This window comes from Lonchura striata, chromosome 2 (genome assembly GCF_046129695.1).
Source record: "Lonchura striata isolate bLonStr1 chromosome 2, bLonStr1.mat, whole genome shotgun sequence".
Taxonomy (NCBI): domain Eukaryota; kingdom Metazoa; phylum Chordata; class Aves; order Passeriformes; family Estrildidae; genus Lonchura; species Lonchura striata.
The window spans coordinates 60,890,796-60,913,569 of record NC_134604.1 but is presented as its reverse complement, the minus strand read 5'-3'; the positions used below and the strand labels follow the sequence as shown (position 1 = coordinate 60,913,569).

The 22,774-nt window shown below is 40.4% G+C and overlaps 1 protein-coding gene across 1 annotated transcript; it reads right to left on the bottom strand.

The window, feature by feature from the left end:
* Positions 1-2,727: 2,727 nt before the first annotated feature.
* GPALPP1 (GPALPP motifs containing 1) lies at positions 2,728-22,701 on the bottom strand. The gene is made up of 8 exons (XM_021528466.3): positions 22,558-22,701; positions 17,024-17,168; positions 15,915-16,016; positions 11,957-12,065; positions 9,352-9,486; positions 8,961-9,125; positions 8,456-8,554; positions 2,728-6,319 (listed from the first exon to the last, which is right to left on the bottom strand). Exons 1-8 carry the CDS (start codon positions 22,640-22,642, stop codon positions 6,101-6,103), a joined length of 1,059 nt encoding a protein of 352 aa, XP_021384141.2. The 5' UTR covers positions 22,643-22,701; the 3' UTR covers positions 2,728-6,100.
* Positions 22,702-22,774: the final 73 nt, after the last annotated feature.

Genomic DNA, 22,774 nt, shown 5'->3' with positions numbered 1-22,774 from the left:
CTCCTAAAGACTATCCTCCCATAACCCTCAGCACTGTGGTGCTGGTCTTGTGCTAGATTCTGCCCTAACAGCTCAGCCTGGTGCTTGTGTCCCTCTTCCTGCTGAGGTCTCTGAAAAGATGTTGGAGAGAAGATGTTGAACCAGGGGCAGCAGCAGGGCCACAGTCTGTGAGTGTGTCCTGGGAGGGCTCTGTGGAAGGCTGGCATTTTTGGTGTGGGCTGCCTGCCAGCACACAGCATGATAATGACAGGAAGAACTGCACAGAGTTTAGTGATGGCCTTAAGTTTCTCTGCTCCTGGGAACTCCCTTTGTGAACAATAATGCATACATCAAAGGATTAAAGTATTGCACTCAGTACATGACTGTGGGCACATGCTCTCACTCCTCTTTTCCTCTCTCATGCTGGTTTTGAAGAGGCAATTAAAACCCAGTGACTTTTGTCACAAGTGGTGCAGAGGTCAATAGCACCTGACCCATGTGACTCCATACAAGTGCCACTTGGTTCCGTGACAGCTGCCCAGCTCTCTCATGGTTGCCACAGAGACAAAATCTGAGCAGCCTTCACTCCTTTATTTCCCTAGAAGATCCCAGGATAGGTTTGAGGCAAGAGTCAAGCCTAGCTGGTACTGATGGAAGCTGGAGAACTCAAGGATCCTCTCAGATAAGCATACAGGGAAGGTCAGATCCATGTGGTGTGGGCTCCAAAGAGCTGTGCATTGATGAGGTTCCTGGGCTCCTGAGTTGTTAACTCCAGTTGGAAAGCCACCTGTGATAATTTTGAATTAGCTGAGTTCCAACTGACAGAGAGTCAGGAAGGTCCAGCTGCAGTGGCTGAATTCCTTGTTCCTGCCACTTTGCCTCAGTAGGCTCATGTGGAGAGGTGGAAGGTAAGAAATGACTAGCAGAGCAGCTGGGGTAACATATGGCATTTTGTGTGTGCTTTGTTTTCCACATCAGGCCCATTATTTGCATTCTGCTCACATTATGATAAAGGCTGAGCCTCACCTGGGTGGCAGAAGATGGAAGTTACCTTGGAAACAACAGGAACACCTTCATTGCTTCTAGTCAGCTTCCCCCTGGCTACAGGCTCTGTACACACTGGCAGCCAGCTGGTCTCCTTTTCCTGAAGTTGCTGTTTTTCCATTGTGCCTTTCCTCCCTTGATGGGAACCAACCACTTTGATTTGATTTGATTGAACCTGGTGCTGTGGGGCATCAGACGGGGAGTGGTGCTGCATAGGGAAGCAGCAGTAGGAGTTTGGCTTGCTTGCTTTCACATAGCTCAGATGTCCCTCTAGGTCAGGCCAACCCTTCACTGCCCTGACAGGAGAGGTACAAAGCAACTGAAGAGAAAAAAGGGAACTCCAAGCAGTAGAAAGGATCATTAAGCTTCCATGGCCTCAGTGCTAATGAAGTGTGAAGCCCTGCAGAGGAGACACATGACCCTCTTGTGGGTCATGGAGAAACACCTAGAGGTATTTACAATAAGATGATGGGTGTAAGGCTTATTGAGGGATGTGGTGGGAAAAAACACTTTTGGGATTGTCTACAACTTGTTTTGGAATGTTTTCCAAGGGCCGTGGGAATGTACAAGACTTAGTATGTTTGGGATGGATTAAAAGTGGGGAAAGGAAGGAACTGAGGTGGATTGGAAATAAGTAACTGTGGGAAAAGAGTGTAAAAAGGGCAGGTCAGTGTACTTGCTTGAGCCCTGCCTGCACTTGATCACTCCAATCTGTTCTGCATTCTCATGAAAACCTATTTTTATCTGGTTTAAACCAGAGTGTTCTTTCTGGTCTGAGTGGGTGTGTGTGAGCACAGCCAATGTGATGCTGGTCTGGTTGGCGAGCAGCAGAGGAGGGATGAGTGGTACAGCTGCAGCAGGGCTGCGAGCTGGGGGCTTGCTTGTCCAGGTACCAGCAAAGCTCTCTGAGAGTCAGGTAAGGACAGAGAGAAGGTGTAATTTGCCCCAAGTTGTCAAACTCCTGGCCAGGTGTCACATGTGCAAGGACAAGTGGCTACAGCCCTATGAAGTGAAGCAAGTGGTTGCAATGTTAAGTGGCTGAGAGCCTGGGTCAGCCTTTTTTTCCCCCCCTCCCCTTCCTCTAAATATGATAATAAGAATTGTTTTTGAATATTTATGTTTGGAATAATTATTTGGAAGAAGTCACAGCTGCATCTGCTCCTGCTGAAGTAACAGTTTGTGCTGCTGTCTCCTAGACACCTTAAATTCCCACTCTGAAAGAAAGACCTTGCTTTTTAAAACCAAGGCTTAATTTCCATGCTGATTCAAAATGGGTGTGATTTCAAAGAGCAATGGGACTTATTAGTGGTTTAAGGACCAATGTAAGAAAACAGATTAACTGAACCAGTGGCTGTTGCAGTGACAGCCACTTTGGGAGGAACCAGAAGCGGCTGTTATGAAAAAATCAGCTCTGCACAGGTAATGCCTCAGCCTTCATGCCATGTTTGAAAAGAACAGAAATGCCACATTTGTGTGAGATACTATTGTGGGTCACTACTTCCCATACATCTGCCAAAGCTGGAAGCATCAGAAAAATGCATTTCAGAGCTGGCACAACAATAGGGAGCTGCAATTGTGTTGCTCATCCATCTTTGTGAGCACATGAGAAACATTTGAAGAGTGTCTGAAAGACACTGCAGAATTTGTTAAGTTTTTTTCCCCCCAGCATATAAACCATTGCATGCAATTCATAAGGACAGGAAAACATATGCATGTCTTTTATTTGAGAATTAGGCAATTATGCAATTAGAAACTATATGCAATGCACACAAGGTGGGTGTGCACATGCACAAAAAGTTTTCAGATTCTGATTTTTAATGCTATATGACTCTTAAATCAACATGTGACTTGTAATTGGCTAGACAGAAATCATAACAAATTTACATTTCAGAAACAAAACAAGTCCCCAAGCTCCATTAACCCAGGACTCTTGGAATCTTCTGGAACTTTTAAAATCTTCTTTTATGTGAAAAACCCCCTTTTCTACTAGACAGAAATATATTAATGTTTCATCTCAGTGTTTCTTTCAAAAAAAAAAAATTTCTATAATGCCATTTTGGTGCTATCAATATGATGCCATCAAAGCCCTAAATAAAACACATTTCTATTGCCATTGATTATTTGGGAAATGCATTTTATCCCAGGAAAGCCAACATGCACAGGACATCCACCAAAAATCAATTCTGCAATAGCAAAATCAGAAAATAACTCCACAAATAGTTGTTTACATTGGAAGAGCATAGACAGAGATTTTACCCAGGTATTACTGTATCACATTCTAACAAAATTTTCCATCTCAGACAGCATGGTAGCTCAACATATTTGTCCTGAAGAGACATACAGAGCAATCAGGAAGTTTTCTTGAAATGTCTATACAGCTCTTAGTTGTTACTTGGTAACAGCAAACTCAAAGATTGTTTTTTGGTTCCTTTCCCTTTCTGTTTTGTTACTAACATATAACGTTCCTTAAAATTCCTTTTAAACTCCCAATTTATCATATGCCTACCACAAAGCCTTCTTTTTATTGACTATACTATGAATTACACACCTATTTAACATTTCAGAAGAGGGAGACCTCACTTTTGAGCAGAAATGTTCAACACCAGTATAAATAAAGGACGCCTAAGCCAGCCCAAATCAAAGGCAATCACACTAAAATCTAGGCTGGTAGACTTTTACATCCAGGAAAACTTCTCTGACATTTTTTTTTTTTTACAAAACAGGATTTCCTGATATGCCTGGAGTCAGTATGGTGTGACATGGGCTGGCACTGCAGAATAGCAACAGCATAAATTAAATCCACGTTGAGAGCTGCTTACCAGAAACACTGCATAGTAATTATGGTGAAGATTCTCAGTGAAATAGATTCTGGTTTTTCAAATAAGATTCTGAAAAAAAACACCTCCTAACATTTCAGCAGAAAAGCTTTACAACTTGTCCAAATTGTAGAAGATGTCTCATCTTTTCCCATGAAAGCTTACAGAGCTTGTAATTTACTGAGTTAATGCTTGTTCTAATGACTATTTGAGGGGATGGCTTGGCATGAGTAAGAGATGAGGTTGTGTATGAATTCAGTTCAAAGGTTCATGCAATTTACACAAAGTAATGAAAAGCTTAACTTGAACTCTCAACAACTCCACTTTCCTCCACCTCAAGTTCATAACACTGATATCATCAAGTCTTTATGAAGCTGCCGCAGAGTGGGGGAAAAATAAGTCAAAAACAAGCTCCCAACTCCCACCAAGGCTACATGAACTAGAACCATGGGTCCCACAGATGGAAGAGTAGTGCACAATGGCAAAGGGGCTGCTGCACTCCTGTCAGGAGCGCCTCCTCTCAAACATGGCCTTGGACAGTGCAGGAGACCATGATGGAGCCAGGCAGGGCAGACAGCAAACAGCAGGGAGCCGACTGGATCTGGCCATCTGTGACTGCTCCTCCCACCTCAGTTTGGAGGAGAAGGGGCCAAAGAACAAAAGTCAAAACAGACAACGTTTTTATACAAGAAGCCCTCATCCTTGCTCCAGACTTTGAATGAGCAAGGACTGCACGATGCACTCATCAAGTAATTTTTTTTCAGCTGTGAAGAGTTAGCTAGTCATACCATGTTCACCCTGTCATCACTTTAGTTGCCTAAAAAAATCCCAGACATTTCTAATACTGCTTCTCCAATAAAGAAATCTACATTTGCTCAGAAAGTAGAATCTTAATGAGGCCTTGCTTGCTGAGTTGAAAAAAAGCATGAGGCAAGAGAAGTCTGTATTAGGGGAAGAAAAATACATAGCCCTTATTTAATCCTTCCTCTCACCTCAAAACAGAAGGCCCAGAAACTGAAAACTGATAAAAAGCAAACACAATACAAAATCAGTCTCTCTTTCTCCTGAAGGTAGCAGGTTTTTCAACTGGCAAAATAAATTGCCCATTAGAAAAAAAGTGGTATCTAAATGCATTCCACATAAGCAGTCATTTGCAACATTTTAAACTCTCCAAGACTGGGCAAAAGCACAGGTCTAATTGTAAATAATTAACACAGAATCACAGAATCATTTAGGTTGGAAAAGGCTTCTAAATCATTGACTCCGGCCTTTGACTGATGACACTGTGTAGACCAAGCATCGAGTGCTATATCCAGCTGTTTCTTGCACACCTTCAGGGACGCAGACTCCACCACCTCCTTGAGCGGCCCACTGCAAGGTTTAACAATCCTTTCTGCTGCTAACCCACAGAAGAGGTAAAGAATTCTAAACATGAATGTAGACTTTTTAAAATGTCAGATTTATTTCCTTCCTTACAGAAGAGCTGTTCTGGTCTGCAAATTAATGGACGAAATAAGCCTTATTTTGAGTCTCACATTGTATGTGCTTAAAAAAAGATGGATTTCTGATGACAATCACTACAAATTGAAACTCAATTTTTCTCTTCTCATATTACTACCATGTTACAACTAACTCTGAAAATCTTGAGGTTTTACTACTGCTACTCCTAGCACTTCCTGCTACAGTACAAAAACTATACTGCATACACATAAACCTGTATTTATGTATAGACATATCACAGAGATAAAAGCACTGGGCAAATGTAGAAGCTACTATTTGAGTTTATACTCCCCAGCAGAAGCTCCAGTCAAGCAATGTGCCACACACAAAAATGGGATTTTTATAAAATCCTGTAAAGAGGATTTTTCCATGGCCTTCAGGTCAGGCTCAGAAAGAGTATCTTAAGCATGACAGGAGAAAAAGGAAAACTGCCAACTCAATTACAAGATTAAATCTAGAGCTCCTTAAAAACTCACCTATTTTAATTAATTATTTTTAAGTGAACAACAAAAAAATATATGTATCAAAGTTTCAAAGTAGCAAATGTTTATTTTTTGTATACCAGGACTCTCCCTTTAGTTTAGTTTTAGTACAGATGATCCTCCCTAAGAGAGTATTTATAAGAGTATTTACAGACAAGGAAAAATAGTTAAACATCAGGATATTTATTTTGCATACAAATATTTACAGAAAAATACTTACAAAAATTAAGTATTCAAATTTTAATTGACTTCACTTCAAAAAAGCTCAATGCTTTCATCTTATAAAAACATGTTGCCTTTACTGTGCTCAAATTTACTATTCAGATCTCTGGATTTTTTTATAAGAGCTTTCTTTTGTGCTTCATCAAAGCGATTGACTTTGAGATCCTGCTCTCGGTCAAATGGCCTTCTTTCCTGAGGTTTGCTCTTTTCTTCAGATGCTATGCTCTTCAATTTTTTCTGGTGTATGTCCATGAGAGACTCTGACCTCTTTGACTCCTGGAAAAAATGGGGAGGAAGAGAAAGTAAAGTATTAAAGAATATCAACAACAACATACAGAAAATCCAAATGGAAAGACTGGAGTCAGGAAGGCTAAAAATTCCAGGAAAAGAAGACAGCTTAGCAACTGGATATAGAATGATAAATATAGCATACATGGAGTATAAAGTGTGAGCAATCTTGGCTAGGCTATAATACTAATAATTCACTGATGTAGACGGCCATAATGTTGTAGATAGCCATGATGTTGTTGAATCTCCACAGACAATGGAGATAAATTATAAACATAATGATAAAGAAATATAGAAGTTGCTCTGACATTATTGGCAGAACGAAGACACCATGTCAAAAGAAATACCTCAAAGTACAGGCCCAGTTTCCTATACACATCCCCTGAGCACCTGGATTTAGTCACTGCTAGGGGCAGGAACAAGTTAGACACCCTTTTAATCTTCCATGTACTACAGTGGGTTTTTAAATGTGTGCTCCTAACTTTTAATCATCTGTTGAAAGCCCACAGGACAAAGCCACAGGTTGGAGCTGGAGCATGTGTTTTGCCAGCTCAAGGGCTTTAGCTGCATTTCTTAGAGAGCATGATCCAGCTCAAACACAACATAAAACTTCTGCTTATTTCACACAAGAGCAGGATTAGCTCTCCCAAGACTATGAGGCCCCTCATTTACTCAGGTACAGTTCATTTGTGTATCTAAACCAATTCTCTGATCAAAAAGTGCAAAAGTTGAGCAGCTCTGTTTCCTCATGATTTTCCTTCACTTCCTGTGCAAACACTTAGTACATCACACATGCAAATAATAGTTTATGCATGAGTTAAGAAAAGATTCTTAAGGAAAACAGGCAATACTTATTCACGATGTAATGGTGTCAGCCTTGACAGAATTGCACCAGAGAACGTATGTTGTATCAGTATTGAAAGAAGAAACTACTTTAAGAATGAAATCAGTTCTAGTGAAGTATTCTTAGTAAATGTCAGTGGAGAAAGAAATAGGAAAGAATAGAGAGATAAACTTTAAAAGAAAAAGACCTACAACCTGAAAATACGTACCTGAAAATACCTACCTGAAAATCAGAGAAGAGCTGATTTAACAAAGAAGAAAAAACAGACAAAGCAACCCAAGAAACAGTGTTCTTAAACTTTAAGACAACTCCATACATCTTTGAAACAGCAAAGTGCTATGTATGTTTTATTCTACCAATGGCAGAGAGCAAAACAAATAGTTTTACATGAAAAATTATTCTACTATATTCATAGTGATAGTAGAAACAGACACTAAAAAGAATGTTAAGACAGAATTTTAATAGCTCTGGATTTGCAAGTCTCCAAGTCAGGAGAAACGTATGATTTAATGAACTACAAATAAATTATCAGAAGTTAAATTAATTATCAGATAAACATGTAAAATAAGCCAAAGCTGTGACTTTCAAGTCAATTGTCCTCTCAAGAGACTTCCGTAGGAGTTCAGGCCATACATCAGGGAAGAACTGGAAGTAAGAGCTGTAAGGCAGGCAGTGGTCCACACACTTTGAGGAACAGGGATGACTGACAGAAAAGTGAGAGGAAATTTGACATGGAGTTCAGATTTCTAGTAATCAACATCTGTCTGTCAACATTATTTGCTCCTATAGAGATTGAGAAAAACTACATGTGGTGAAGTTCCTGTAATGAGCAGTTAATGTAATTAATGACAAAGGATAATTAATGCGGTGACCTGCTTAGCCCATCAACCCTTTTTTAGGTTAGTGTATATGTTGGCCTAAAAGTTAAACCTGCATTGCTGTTTTATTCTTGGGATGTCAGTAATTGGGTGAAGCAAGCTAATATTTGAACTAAGGCCCCAGCAACCATGTCCTGGCATGAGGATGACTGAAGGAAAGCACCATCTAAAACGGGGGCAATATACACAAACCCAAATTCTGTCACTTCAGAGAGGGCTCAATCCTGCTCTTGTTGACGTTAATGCCTACTATTCTAATATCTTAAAACAGCAGTAGGTTTGGGCACTAAAAGGGAAAATTGTAGTGGCATCACCATGGAAACCAGCAGCACTAGAAATGAGAACCAGAAGAAGGGTGAGGAACTAAAGGAAATAGAGGAAGTATTTTGTGATTACACTTACATTGTATGAAGTCACCTGCTCAATAAGCCTCTTGTCCCTCCCAGATAATACCATTTCTTCATTATCTTTACTGCTTGACTTTTTTGCCTCTTCTCTTTCCTGATGAGTAGAAGGAAATCACATGCTATAGTAGTCAGAATGTCTGAAGAAAAAAGCAAGCAAATCTATATCTACTTTAATTAAATCTGGAGGGTAAAGGCCATCAGACACTTTCTGCTCAGCTTGATGGAAGAACAAACTGGACATGCTAATTGGAAAGTCAATGAGCTGATACAGAGTATCTGACTACTGCAAAAAAGGAGCAGAAATAAATGTACGTCAATTATATTTAATGTTACTTCATTGCCTTTATCTTTAAGCTTGAATTAGTAAATTTTAATAACAAAGAAAAATCTGGGAAAGAAAATTTCACCGAGTAACCCACAGTATCTTTACTTTGTTTTCGCAGAACACCAGTAACACCTACTGCCTGCAAGTGTATATGAATGAATAAATAAATGCTCACCTTAGCTTTTCTCTCTCTGTCAGCTGGAGTATCTGTCCAAATAGATCTATCACCTGATTTGTCATCAGCTCGTCTCTTGAATGTTCTTGGGCCAAATCCAAAGCTTTTCAACTCAGGTGGAAGCTCTGTCATCCATGATTCCCTGGTAACTTGTTTGGGTTCATCCTTTGGAAAAAAAGTAGGGGTGGAGGGAAGAGTGAAAAAAGCATAATCAAAAATTACTGTCTGAATCTCTTGGCTTCCAGCAGAAATCATAGACTTTTTTTCTTTAAGACCTGCATACACATAGCATCCCAAGTAGAACTGCAACTAGGTTTACAGAGAAATAGGCAAAAAGAAAGACAAATACACTCCAGCAACAAAATACTAGAAATTAAGAAATCCAACTTACACTGTCTGTTGAAGTAAGCTTTTCTTTCATTCTCTGAGCTCTGCGTTCAAACTCTTCAGCCACATCAGACTCCACTGGTCCTTTTGCAGGCATTGGGCCTATTAAATTGTCTTCATCCTCACTACTATCTGTCAGCTTCCAAAAATAAAACATTTCATTCAAACACATGCTCAGAGCATCAAGGAACACTTTAGCTTTATAGAATTAGAATGACTTTGTCTAGAAGAGCACATAAACCTAATGCAACGCACGTCCCAGGCAACAAAAACCTGGATTAAAACTCCAGATTAGAGCAGTTCCAGCACTTGAACACGGATACTTTGTCTACATTTTGCCAGAAGCAGCATCTCTCGTCTGAGGCAAGACTGCTGGTAAAGGCAGTGGCAGCACACAAAGCCCTGCTACTTTACATTGCTCTGCACACAGCCACGCAGCCTCTGTGGCTGTGGGTGAATTTGGAACGCACAAGCATACAACATTCATATTTTGGGCTTTACCATCACCAGCAATATTTGGATGCATTTCCCTAATAAGGATCACAATTTCACACTGCAAGAACTATCTCAAGCTCAGATTCCATAAGGATGTCAGAAAGAATAAAGTGCAAGGTAAGGGTACTGGTGGCATGCATGGTACTATGCCCCTGTGAGTATAGCATGTCCAACTAGTCCCTTGGCTCTGTCATTCACTTCTTCGATCCCTCATGGATCCCTTCAGGAAGAATTTCTTCACTGCAAGGGTTATCAAGAATTGGAACAGGCTGCCAAGGAAGTGGTGGAATCACCATTCCTGGAAGTGTTCAGAAAATGACTGGATGTGGCCCTTAGTGCCATGGTCTAGTTGAGAAGGTGGTGATGGGTCAAAGGTTGGACTCAATGATCCTGGAAGTCTTTTCCAACCTAAAAATTCCATGATTTTGACATCACATTCTAAGCAATTTTTTGGAGAAGGGCTAAAAAAATAAAATTGCTAGGGACTAGATGTCAGTAAAAATCTTCCTACTTGCCAGGGGTTGTACAGAAAGCTCACTGGTGCCTCCCTCCAAGTTCAAACAGTACAGATGCGTATGGAAGCAAAACTAGACAGAAAATGGTGATGCCACAGTGCCCTGGGAACAAAGCTAAGGTGTCCAATACCTACAAAAGTGCAAAGATTTTGCTACAGTCTGACTGTGTGTGATAAAGCAATGGGAGTAGGATGACAAGGCTGTGTAGCCAGGAAGCACAAAGCATTACTTGAGAATTACCAAGGTGTTGAATCATTAGATTCACTAAAGCAAAGTGAAGAGTCAGCATGCCTCTAAAAATGTACTTGAATACAAAATAATTAAATAAAATTTTTAAAAAGTCAACAAGAAATTACTCATATTAAAAAATAAGAAAAAGAGTATTATTAGGAAGAGGTAATAAAAAGATAACTATTAGGAAGAGAAAGAAGGCAAATTCTCTAATACCTGCAAAAAAGCTGATGCTAGAAGATGTATTTATGAGAAGAGAGACTTTTTTGTTTGCAAAATATAAAAGCAGACAGCAGACATTTCTGCCTCAAGAGATTTGTCACTATGATAAATTGCTTAATCATTATTTGGAGTTATAAGACAATGAGTACCTCAGAAATGCCAGATAATGTTTCTGCACGATGAATTACAACACCAATCACTGTAGGAGGCTGGAGAATTATATGCTTTGCAACCACTAAGCAAAAAAGTGAAGATTCAGAGCAGCCTTTGAATCCTTCCTTCCTAGCGTGTCTAGCATCTCCCATAATGTCTGGGAGATAAATGTAAAAAGGTAAGTATTTTTAAAATAAGCAGAATAACCATTAATTCTCCCAAGGAATTAATATTCAGTTTATCATAGCATGAGAGAGATTCATGTGCCTAAGAGCTGGTATCCAGCACCATTTTCTGGCTGACTTAAGAAGTGCTGCTCAAGAAGGGCACAACCTTCTCTAAATGTGCTGCTCCCTACCTGCCAGGCCCTCCCACAGGCAATTTGGATCCCTCAGAATGGCCCATGTTTAGGGAGTTTAACCTTCCCCATAGCCGTATTTTATCACATACCTTGTTCCTGAATGTTCTTTAGTAGCACATGCATTATTTTGCAACCAGGGAGGGCAGACCACAGAACTTCTACCTAGTTTTTACCTAACATTACCAGAGAAGTCAAAAAACGTGAAACAAAAAGGTAGGTCAGTGTTACTGTCCTGCACCTCACTCCCAGTTACAGGTATCATCCTGCAATTGCTAAGAACAATTTAGTGAATTGTAATGCCATTCTTGATTGTATTCTTTTGGATAAACTTATTTAAAGGTTGTAGCCACTAATAAACATCTGCCTGCAGTTTAGGATGCCAAGATTGCTTGTGTTCAGTGAGTGCACCGTCTATTTAACAACAAAAGCACAACAAACCAGGCCAGTCTTTTTGGTTTTGTAAGGCTTATTTATGCTCCAGTATTTGACTCCAGCAAAAATATGCCAGATGCTTTCTGGTCCAAAATTAAACTGTCATCCTGAGATGTGTCTGGCAGTCTCTTTCAGGATGCAACTTGTTTAACCATTTCAGATAGCTTGTGCTAAAACAAAAGGCTTCCCTTTGCACAAACCTGGGGATGGGATTCTGATGAAACAGATGGTCCTATGAAACTTCTGCTACTCCTGGTGTCCTCTGAAGTTTTCCTAAAGCCAGGTGGTAGTGCAGGACCTATAATGGGCCTTGACAGCAGAGGAAAAAAAAATTGTTTTTTCAGTTGAGGGGGAAAAATATAACAGATCAATAAAATAAAAATAAAAATAAATAAAAATAAAAATAAAAATAAAAATAAAAATAAAAATAAAAATAAAAAATTGATGAGAAGTATGACTTTCCTTCCTCCCCACGCCAAGTGTGCCCCTGTGCACACATACTATAGAAATAACTGAGTAAGAGTGTCTCCATTTTCTAGGAGGACCTGTGCCGACAGTTTTGACACAAAAAACCCAGGAAAGTTGCAGCATGTAGTCATGGAAATCCACTTTTTTCTTCCCTAGCTTCCTTCACCAGATTCAAGAGCAATGAAAGGTGATAAGACAAATATACACTCCTTCACAATCAACAAACTCAATTTCGTTCTTCTTGTCTTGCACTTCAGTTTCACTGTCCTTTAATAAGCAGAAACAGTGAACTGCTCTGATTTTATGTTACCTTGAAGTGGGAAAGAGAGAAGAAAAGTTTTGTGAGTCCAGGTCACTTCATGGATTGGTTTGTAAGCAGCAGCTCTGCAAGAAATGTTAATCAGCTGTCTCCACAAACACAGAAAGGTGAAATCTCTTTTCAGTGGTGAAAAGAATACTACAAACTGAGATCAAAGAAACTGTGCTTGCTGTATTGAAAGTCTTTTGAATGGAGTTCCTCTTAATAATCCACCACAATATTCTTTAATGCTAATAAAAACTAATTAAAAACTTAAACAACTGTCACCTGAAGATATATCCAGGTGACAGTATTCTCACACTTTAAGAGCATACTGTTTATTATGACCTTCAGTTGTGAGCTTTAGGTTATTAAATGTAACAACACCTGAATTGAATTTAGTAATTATGACCTTTACTCAGTAATCTCACTTAATCTAATTAGTACAGCCCAGCTGTAGTGATATTTTGCCAGGGTTTAAAGAGGGGAAATAAAAGACACAAAGTCTTGCTGAAGAACCAACCATGGATACACAGATACGAGCAATAAATATGAGTTCAGGCCAGGACAAGGGCACTGGTGAGGTTTTAAACACAGGCAAGAAGTCTGGGTTAATTTTGAAGTTCCACCTCCACCTAGCTGCTAGAATTGTATGTTCCTTCCTTCCTTCCTACTTTCTTGTTAAGACCATGTTTTAAATTCCTAATGTAATTTAAAGAGTTTAAACTTATACAGACACAGCCAAAAAAACCTTATATTTTAGTATACAAATACCTTTATTCTGCACAGAGAGACAGATAAATAAACTATAAAAAAGCTCTCAACTGAAAATAGATATATGAACATTTCTCATGTATCTCTGCAGCCTGTGAAAAAGAACCGATCTCAAATGCTCTGTCTTGATTCTGTCACAGCTCAAAGGCTCTTTAGGGAACAGAAAAGTAGTTCTCATATTCATCCTTCCCATGCTTTCCATTTCTTTTGCTTTTTGTTTTCTCTCACATGAATATCTCTTCAGTCTTTTCTTGGCAGTACGCAGGTGATGTGATCCTTGACAGTTTCCTGGATGTCCAAAGGGTCTCTGAACAGGTGAATTGAATCTAAACACTACTAATATTTTAACTCTGATAATATATTTACTCTAATAATATATTAACTACTAATAAATAACTGGAAAACGTATTTTATTACTGTAGGCAACTTATGTACCTGTACATGTCAAAAATACCCCCCAAACTGATGGACTAAGTATTCATTTAAGAATTATTGCATTTCATATATGGCAAAGGTTGTTCTCCTGTTGTTGGACTTGGAAGTCCTTGCTAATGCACATTTTGAGATGGGTGTTTCAGCATTCTTCTGATGTATAACATAAATATTTTTAAGATCACCTTTGCTCTTAACCTTGATGTGTGAACACTTCAGAAATATTTATGAGTGGTGCACTTCTATCTAAAATTGATAAACAGTAATATAATCTTCAAAGTTGAAGGAAATATTTTCACATATATATATATGTTATGCTGGAATGATTCAAAACATTTTCAACAAGCTGTAGATTGCCACATGAGCTGCCCCTAATCATGAACATGTTGCTTTGACAAGTCTGGAAAAGATGTAAGAGAATAAAAGCTTTCCTAAAAGAATGAATATGTCACACAGAACTGATAAACAGCCTGTCCATACACTGAAACAAACGACCTGCATTTCTTTCAATTATTCATGGCTCAGTTGGCAGCTGGCAATCTGCTCAAGGCTAAGGGCAAAGCAGCAGGCAGACAGCAGCATTGTGTCTGCGCCCTGCATAGCTCCCACGCCTCCCAGACTCCCAGGTGTGCGGGGGTGGAAGATAGACAAGGCTCTTCCCACACATCTCACTGTTCCCACCTAGTCAGGGAATCGGGCTGGGTGCAAAGCAGCTCTCCTCAATCTGCTTTCTCAGAGTGTGCTAGGAGCAATTGTGTGGTGAGGTAGGAAAAAACAATACAGTGAGTGCCAAGTGCCTTCGACTGCTTTAATCTATCACAGACACAGAGCACACTCTTGCCTCAATGTCACAGAATATTCTGGGTTGGAAGGGAACCACAAGAATCATCAAGTGCAACTCGAGTGAATGGCCCCTTCCTCTTCCATTTTATCACGAGTATTCATGTCAAAAATCCAGAAAGTAAGAAGGCTGCTTCTGCTGATATTAGAAGTTACAAATATTTTTTTTTAATAGATAACACATTATTTTAATGACCTGCTAAATTTTATAATTAAAATAATACTTAGTGCATATAGAACACAAGAAAAAGGAAAACAAATTGTTTGTGGGAGCATCTAAGCACCAAATGATCCCACTGAGTATGATACCCACAACTAGAAGAGTTTTTTGATTACAGCAAAGTGTAACCAAATGTACATGAGAAAGATACTTCCAAATAACCTTAGTTACATAAATTCTTGCTTAGTTACATAAATTTTATGCTGCCAAGCATCATAGAAATGTATGCAAACTAAAAATAAAAAAATTAACTTCGAAATTTATTTTGAGATGGTGTATTACACACACAGCTCAACAGTAAATTGAGTCACTTTTCTGGAACTGAAAACTCATACCTGACAGGCAAATATTATTTATCTACCAATTCTTATTGCTCTGAGAAAGATAAAAGTGATCAAGAGACTTTTGTACTTCTTATCAGGAAGTATCCCCTAGAAAGCACCAATTCTACTATGGTCTATAATTTCAAATTATACAAGAAGTGCCCAGACTGATGTAAAGACTAAAAGGCTGTGAGACACGGTTGAGTTCTGTATAGAAAATCCATATAATATTTTGAGGGGGGGAAGTATTTTATAATTGTAAGCAATCAAATGGAAAGCTTCGTGATGGAGACCATAAATAATGTTTATTTGTGTAGACCTGACAGCCTCTTTTCTAGAAACCTGCAGTGCTCAGAGTAGTTTTGTACCTGGAAACACGTAAACAATAATCCTTGATGCATTAGCAAAGGACATGGTATTGCACCACACATGAGGTAACTGCCCCAGGCCTTCACAGACCTGAAGGAACTACAGAACTACAGGGTCCTTGTACCTGTAATTTGTTTTTTCTCCACTGATCTATCAAAAGCTATCAAAAGAAATGAAGGAAATTTGACATTCAAAATACATCTCAGAAAATTTACATTAGTTCTTTTACTCTCCTTCCAACCTGGTCTAAGAGGGCTGGTCGTCTGTTTCAAGGGAATGCTTTTCTTGTTCTCACAATGTGGACGAAGCATTACCTCTAATCATCTCAATTTCAAGTGCACAACTGAAATGTTCTGTAATAGTGACACAAAATATTTAATCTAAAATAATTGTGTTTTAAGGAAAAGAATCTGAATATATTCCATTTTAATTACCTCTCTGGAGAATCATCCTGTTTTTTAAATCCAGGAGGAAGAGCTGGCCCAAAAAAGCCATCATCATCATCATCATCGTCTTCATGAATTCTTTTTGGCTTTCTGCAAATACAGATTTCACTTAATAATTACCTTGACAAGCATAGCAATTATCTACATTTTAAAAAGGAAAAAAACCGACATAAAATTATTTCATAGGGTCTTCTGTACTAAATATCCTGCCGTTACCACGGAAACAGTGCAAAAGGATCCAAAATGATTTGAGGCAATTAAAAAATTGGGAGTATAAGATTCACTTCAAAATGTTCTGACATTTAAAAAAGAAAAAAAAATAAAAAACAACATTAAGAATGCTTCTGCTGTAGAAAGAAGTTTAGTATTATGTTGAAATACCATTTTCTAGTCACAAAGTAATTTAAAATTCAGTACTTCTTTCTCCATTTTTATACACTCTCTGCATTTTGAGTAGTATTTTTCCCGTTCAATTCTAATTAGCTGAAAAACTGTTGACTAAGAAAACAAGAAAAAATTGAATGAAAATTACTCTAGCACTCATTAAGATGGCATAATGGCCATCAAGTCTCTTATAAGAGGCTTAGAGCAAACACACACAAATTCTTAACACAGCAATTGTGAGTAATCAACCCAACAAATGAGAGTATCTGCAGACTGCTGTTACTTGCTAAACAATTCAGGTTTTTCTCATTAGAGTTGACTTAATTGAATGCATAAATTCATGTCCATAAACAGGTCTTAAGGCCTCTCAAAGAGAGTTAGTATACCAAAACCAAAAACTCAAGTACCAGATACTTATGTACATGATAAGTGGTGTCTGTCCTTAGCATAAACATGCAAATTTGCAGAACTAAAATAATACATATAAATGCAGAGATCTGACTGCCCCAAATAATTTAATTCCACCCTAGGGTGTCAAACAGGTCAGCTGAACATTCTTGGCCATGAAGAACATGCAGAACATGTAATCAAAAGTTTTACACAGGTACAGAGTTTACCTTTTTTTATACAACATTGTCCCTTATTCATAGGTTAGACACATTACATTTGCAATACAATTTGTAAATATACAAATAACAAAAAAACATACTCACTTGGGTGCTGGGTCTCCTTCTGTCTCCTCTTCAGAATCTCTATTTGTGTCTCTGGGTAGAGGAAGAGATTCTGAATCGTCATCACTGTCAGGAGTTCCTGAGCTACAGCTGCTTTTGTAGTCTGGAGGAAGTGCTGGTCCTGCAACTGAACACCCAGAGTTATTTGGGATCATAAACTCACAGAACGGTATGGATTGGAAGGGACCTTAAAGATGATCTAGCTCCAATCCCCCTGCCATGGGCAGGGAACCTTCTACTGGACCAGGTTTAATAAGGATACCTACCAAATGTTTCAAATGAGTAGGGTCTATCATGTCATTTCCAAAATACATATTTACTTGGAATTAAGCTTATTTAATCACTGTTCTCTCTAGCATTTAGAGAAGATATCTAAACAAATTTCTAGTAGTTACTTCTTTCAGCACCTTATTTCCGTCAACAACCTACCCTGAACTGTTCTGACTTAGGACATTACTAATCCTTTACTACGTGAGCATCCTCTGGAACAGGATTAGAAAGCCCCGTTTTGTGTAACAATTAATGTACAATGGATGTGGCATAAACCAGTATATTTAAAATAAGTACTTTAATAAAGAATTTGAAGCTTACTAGTGGAGAAACACATCATCTGTACATACCCAGCGTGGGAGACCATAAATTATTAAATGGGACCATTTGCGACGATAAACTATTAAATTAATTGCCAGCCTGCTTTGGGAATGGTTTAATAATTAAGGTTATTCCCAGTACAGCTAAATGTGAACAGCACGGACAGATTTAAATACTCTGCTGAAAAAGGGATGATTTAGGCATTTAGAGAATGAATTCAAAGAATTTTTGCTGTCAGAAGGCCAGGGCAGTGGATGGAGTCCTCATGCCCCAGTAAAACCTTCATACTCTGGGGTAATACCTCAGCAAAATTAAAATTCAGACACTAACACTGCTAACAGGCCTGAGCTGCTTCTGGCACTGTGCCCACCAGCAGACATTGATCTTTATAGTTATTTGGCTACAGTACCATGTGCAGTGGGTCCAGAAGCAGCTTAGCCATTGACCCTAACAGCAAATGCCCTCCAAACAGGACCCCTAAGACAGATACCCTCACAGGCTCGACCAACAAGGAGTCAGCTGGAACAAGCAAAACCCAGCAGTGGTCCCAAGGTAAGAGGCCTTCCCAATCCAGAGCAAGGCACCCATTTACACTAACACAGTACGAACAGCCCATGTTCCCATGTAATGGAGATTTGATTCTACTGATGATTTAGCATCCTGAGACACAGACACCACTCCTCCTCTTAATATCTCCAGCACTGAGTACAAGACTTGCAGGACAGAGAGGTGCTTTGGTGTGGAAAAGACATTGTTCCCTTTATGAATAGTCAAGGGTCAGATGAAAAGATAAATGGTACCAGGAAATTAGATCTCCACTTGAAGAACTACAACTTTTTGATAGTACAAAACACAACCTGATGCATTTAATGGTTCCATTGTTAGCTGACAAAGGCTAGGCAGAACTCAAATCCTTCAATTGAGCATCACAAAGCTTTTAATCATCTTTAACACAAAACAGTCCACTAGTTACAAAGCATCCAGATAGATCTGCCACTTCTTTGTTTCCTGTTTTAATGGAAAAGACTTTAACCGGGACATACAAATCCATTTCAGCACTAGGAAGGAAAAAAAACAACCAACAAACCACTTCTCTCACACCGAAAAAACCCAAACACAACGCCCTAGCCTATAAAGGTAAAATAAGTTCAAGATGAAAGGAAACAAACAGATGAATGATAAATAGGGATAAAAACTGCTATCAAGAAGTCTCCTCTTCCGGTACAAAAAGCACCACTTGAATAAAAGCACTTAAAACCCAGACAAAACCTGCACAACTGCTTTCTTCAGCCACCTGGCACCCTGACATCATGCAAGCAGACTTCATTTGCTCTAAATGCAAAAGAAAAGGAGTGGAAGGAACAAACTCAGAGATAATTTGATGAGTCTGATACTAGAGAGGGAGGGAGAAATTAGGGGAAGTTTTGTGAGCTGCACAGAACTAGTAAAACCAAAACTACTTAAGGAAGGAGACTGGTCCCACTGGTATGTAGTTCAACACCAGGGCTAACACAGATACTTTTATTCCAATTCCTCTCCATTATGTTGGCAAAACTGCTTGCATGGGCTATGCAATAAGCTGGATCAGGGAACTTAAAAGGCATAAAATTAACACTGCAAACCACAGCACTCCCCTGAAAGAACTGTTTGTTAGTGGAACTGCATCCTAACCAGGACAAACAGAAACTAAACAGAGACTGAGACTGACTAATGAAGGGAAAATGGCATTTAAAGCCTAAGGAAGAAAAAGTCATTGGACACAGTGAAAAGAAATGTAGGGGAGACTTGGGATTAAAAATTAATATGATCATGGTACTGACTGAGGCTAACAATCAGCACAGGCAAATATACAGCGTGGATTAGGATGGTTTGGGGAGCCACAAGAAAGAGCAGAAAGGTAGGAATGGAAATTGTAAAGTGTAAATTCTGGGAGCAAAGAAAGAAAAGGGTAAGGAGGGAGTCCAAGATCTAATCAGAAGTCTGTGAAATTCCCCAAAAGCCACAGAAAAGTGGAAAAATACAGATGAAAGGAGGAACAGAGGAGAGCTCAGAGTCAGGAAACTAAACCTAATGAGGTGAGGAGGATAAATGGATGTAGCAACGGCAGAGCAACAGAAAAATGACAAAGTAACCAGAGCTCAGAACAATGGGATAAAAATGTATGAGAAGAAAATGCTGGGGATAGCGAGGAGAGAAACAGGACCAAGTGAGACTGAAGTGAATGTTTCACCGCTACTAGAAGTGATCATCCTACTAATGAAGTGGCTCTGGAGAATATCTGCCTGAAACTTAAGTCAACTCAGAAACCAAATTAAAAGCTACTTTTTGTTTTGTTATGGTTATTTCTGCTGTGTTTGGGGATTTTAAGCAAACTACCACGCCATCACACATGTACTGGGAAGCTCTCAAGGACAGGCAAGGCCTTTCAGCTCCAGCACAGTGGTAGATCAAGACATATCAGTACATCTGTATGTGGCCTCAATGCTGAAACAGACAAAAAGCCCTTCTCTGGTTATTTTTAGCCATTCCCTAGCACTTCTTTCCTGCTGGCACAAGGACAGCCCAGAGGCAGGGACAAATGGGCCAAAGGAAGTAGAATTCTCCCAGCAGGAGCACAGTTAGTCCAGCTTCAAAGCAGCATCATGAAGTGAAGAATCAGGAAATGAGCACATCCCATGGGCTGGACAAGCTGAAGAACATAAAGGATTTACTAGGGATTTTGGGTCTGTCCAGCTACCATTTGCTTCCATCCCCTTCCCAACTGAGGGTCACAGAAGTATTATTAGCATCACTTCTCTGACACCATAGGCAACGTGGTTTATCTCCTGGTAAGAACACCAGTGGGTATTGTGAGACAAAGTGTCTGGATGTTTGTATCCAGAGGGGCGGTGGGAGTGGGGCTCAAAGGGGCTGAGATATTTGCTATTGACTGTGGTGCACATCAGCCTGCAAAATACTGCTGGAAACTGGGCCAACTAGTCTCCCAAGGCTGCAGACAGCTCGCAGGTGGATTTTTTCCAGAAGGAATGTATTAGCAATAAGTCTAATCATAATCATAAACAGTCACTATCCTATTTCTTGTGTCTGTCTGACTGCCTTCTCTTGTGCCTGAGAGTCTTCTCTGCCACTGCCTGCTCAAAGTCCTACTTTCTTGCTGTTGGGAGACAGAAACTATGAAAGTAGACTAAAAAAGCAAGTGCTCTTCAAGAAAAGCAATAAGCAGCTCAAATATCAGTGCAACTACTGATATTTGACATGAAAAATATTGGAAAAGCTGTTCAGCTTTAAAAGGTGAAGCATTTCTTAGAATAGTTAGAAAACACAAGGGAAATTGTTACAGAACAAATTCTAGGCCCATTTGACTCAAGACCCAGCAAGTGTTGCAGCACAGAAGGCGCTGGTGGCAGCCACACTGTGTGGTTTTTGTCACTCCAGGTGCAGGGCTCCAGATGGAGCTGTAGTTCTGTACAGCAAAGTGTGTTATGCCAAAATACTTGCTCTCCTTTCTTCCTCTGCACTGCAGCAGTTTGCCTCATGGGGTGAGCAGGGACACTAAGCTGCTGTAAGTCAAAGTCAGAAAAAGTTTGTGAAAATTATAAAAACAATCTGCCAGTGTTTGGAGTTTTTGTTTGTTTTCAAAGGCAAATAAATTCCTTCACCCACTTCACACAGAAATTTCCAAACAGATCTTGGATCAGTTGCCAGTGCAACTGTAATACCATGGAACTGATTTACACTGGGACAGTTGAGTAACCTAGACTATACACTTCTGAAAAACCCAATGTCACAAACCAATGGCCTAAGGATAAGTTTAACTTGTTTTTTTCATACACGATACAGATAATTGCAGCATGCATCAGTATGTTGATGGAAAGTGAATAAGCCATTAACACAGATACAGCCAGGAAAGGCAGCACCAGCTCGTGCAGTCAGGGCTCCTGCAAAGCCGAGACCCAGACACAGAGCTTGATGTTGCCATGGTGTCAGCTAATGCAGCAGCTTTGTCCCGCTTGCTTTTGCTCCCTCTTCTGGATTAAAAATTTAGAGAGCAGGCAAGCACAACAAACCTTTCCCACCAGAGCTGCTTTCTCTGGAGTAACTGAACAGTCAGTGACATTCTGCTAGAAACGGAATATACAAACTAGTGCCTTGAACCTGGATTAAAGGCAAGGAGTGCAAACGCTCAAAATGCTGCTTCCAGAGATACTACTGACAGAGAACATGCAAGAATTTTAGTGGGGAAACTGAGCTCCACTGCAGAAGAGCCAGCCTGGCAGTCAGCTGGTCTCGGTGGGATCCCACTTCTGATGTGACAGCTCTCGCCAAGAGAGACCTTGGCAGGCAAGGCACCACAGCTCCACTGACCTGCCTGCTCCCCATCCTGAGCTACACTGCCTGGAAAACCACAGCCGATGAAGCGCCTCGGCTTGGCAAAGGAAAGCACGCTGCACAGGCCCAGCCTCCTCCCTTTCTACCCGCTAATTTCACACTTGGAGCTGCTGGAGAGCACAGGCTTCAAAGCGCACGCAAGACTTGAGCAGGATAAAACTAAGTGACTGAAAGCAGTGTTTTCTGAAACGAGTTTTAGAGCGTTTAGTCTGTAGCATTCCGTCGCACATGGCACTTGTTGTTTTTTTTTTCTTTTTCCTGAAAAAGTGACTGTAGTGACTCTCCCGGGGAATTCAGCTCCATCCCGGTGCCGCACTGGGCACAACCCCGCGCTGTGACACACTGGGCTGCGGAGCTCCGCCATCCCACCCACGGAGCATCCCGCGCTGTGGAACACGGCTGCAGAGCCGCTCCATCCCACTCACAGAGCATCTCACGCCATGGCACAGCGGCCACAGGCCCCGCTCAGCCGCACGGAGCGGCCGTGCTGCGGCACAAGCCCGCAGAGCCGCGCTCGCCCGGCCCCGTGCTCTCACCCTGGCTGAAGTCCTCGCCCGGCTCGGCCTCGGCGCGGCGCGGGAAGCCGGGCGGCAGCGCGGGGCCGATCAGCTGGCGGGCCATGGCGGGGCCGTCCGCGGGCAGCCCGGCCCGCTCCGCTCCGCTCCCCTGCCCCGCCCCCGCGGCGCTCCCGGCTGACGCCACGGCCGCCGGGAAGGAGGGAGCGAGGGCGGGTTCGCCTTCCTCAGCCCGGAC

Excerpts from the sequence above, each read along its gene's own strand:
- GPALPP1 (XM_021528466.3), bottom strand. The coding sequence starts at position 22,642 with ATGGCCCGCCAGCTGATCGGCCCCGCGCTGCCGCCCGGCTTCCCGCGC. Across the intron at positions 12,066-15,914 it reads CAGGATGATTCTCCAGAGAG|GCCCATTATAGGTCCTGCAC; the intron begins GTAATTAAAATG and ends TCTGCTGTCAAG. Across the intron at positions 9,487-11,956 it reads CATCAGAATCCCATCCCCAG|CTGACAGATAGTAGTGAGGA; the intron begins GTTTGTGCAAAG and ends TATTTTTGGAAG.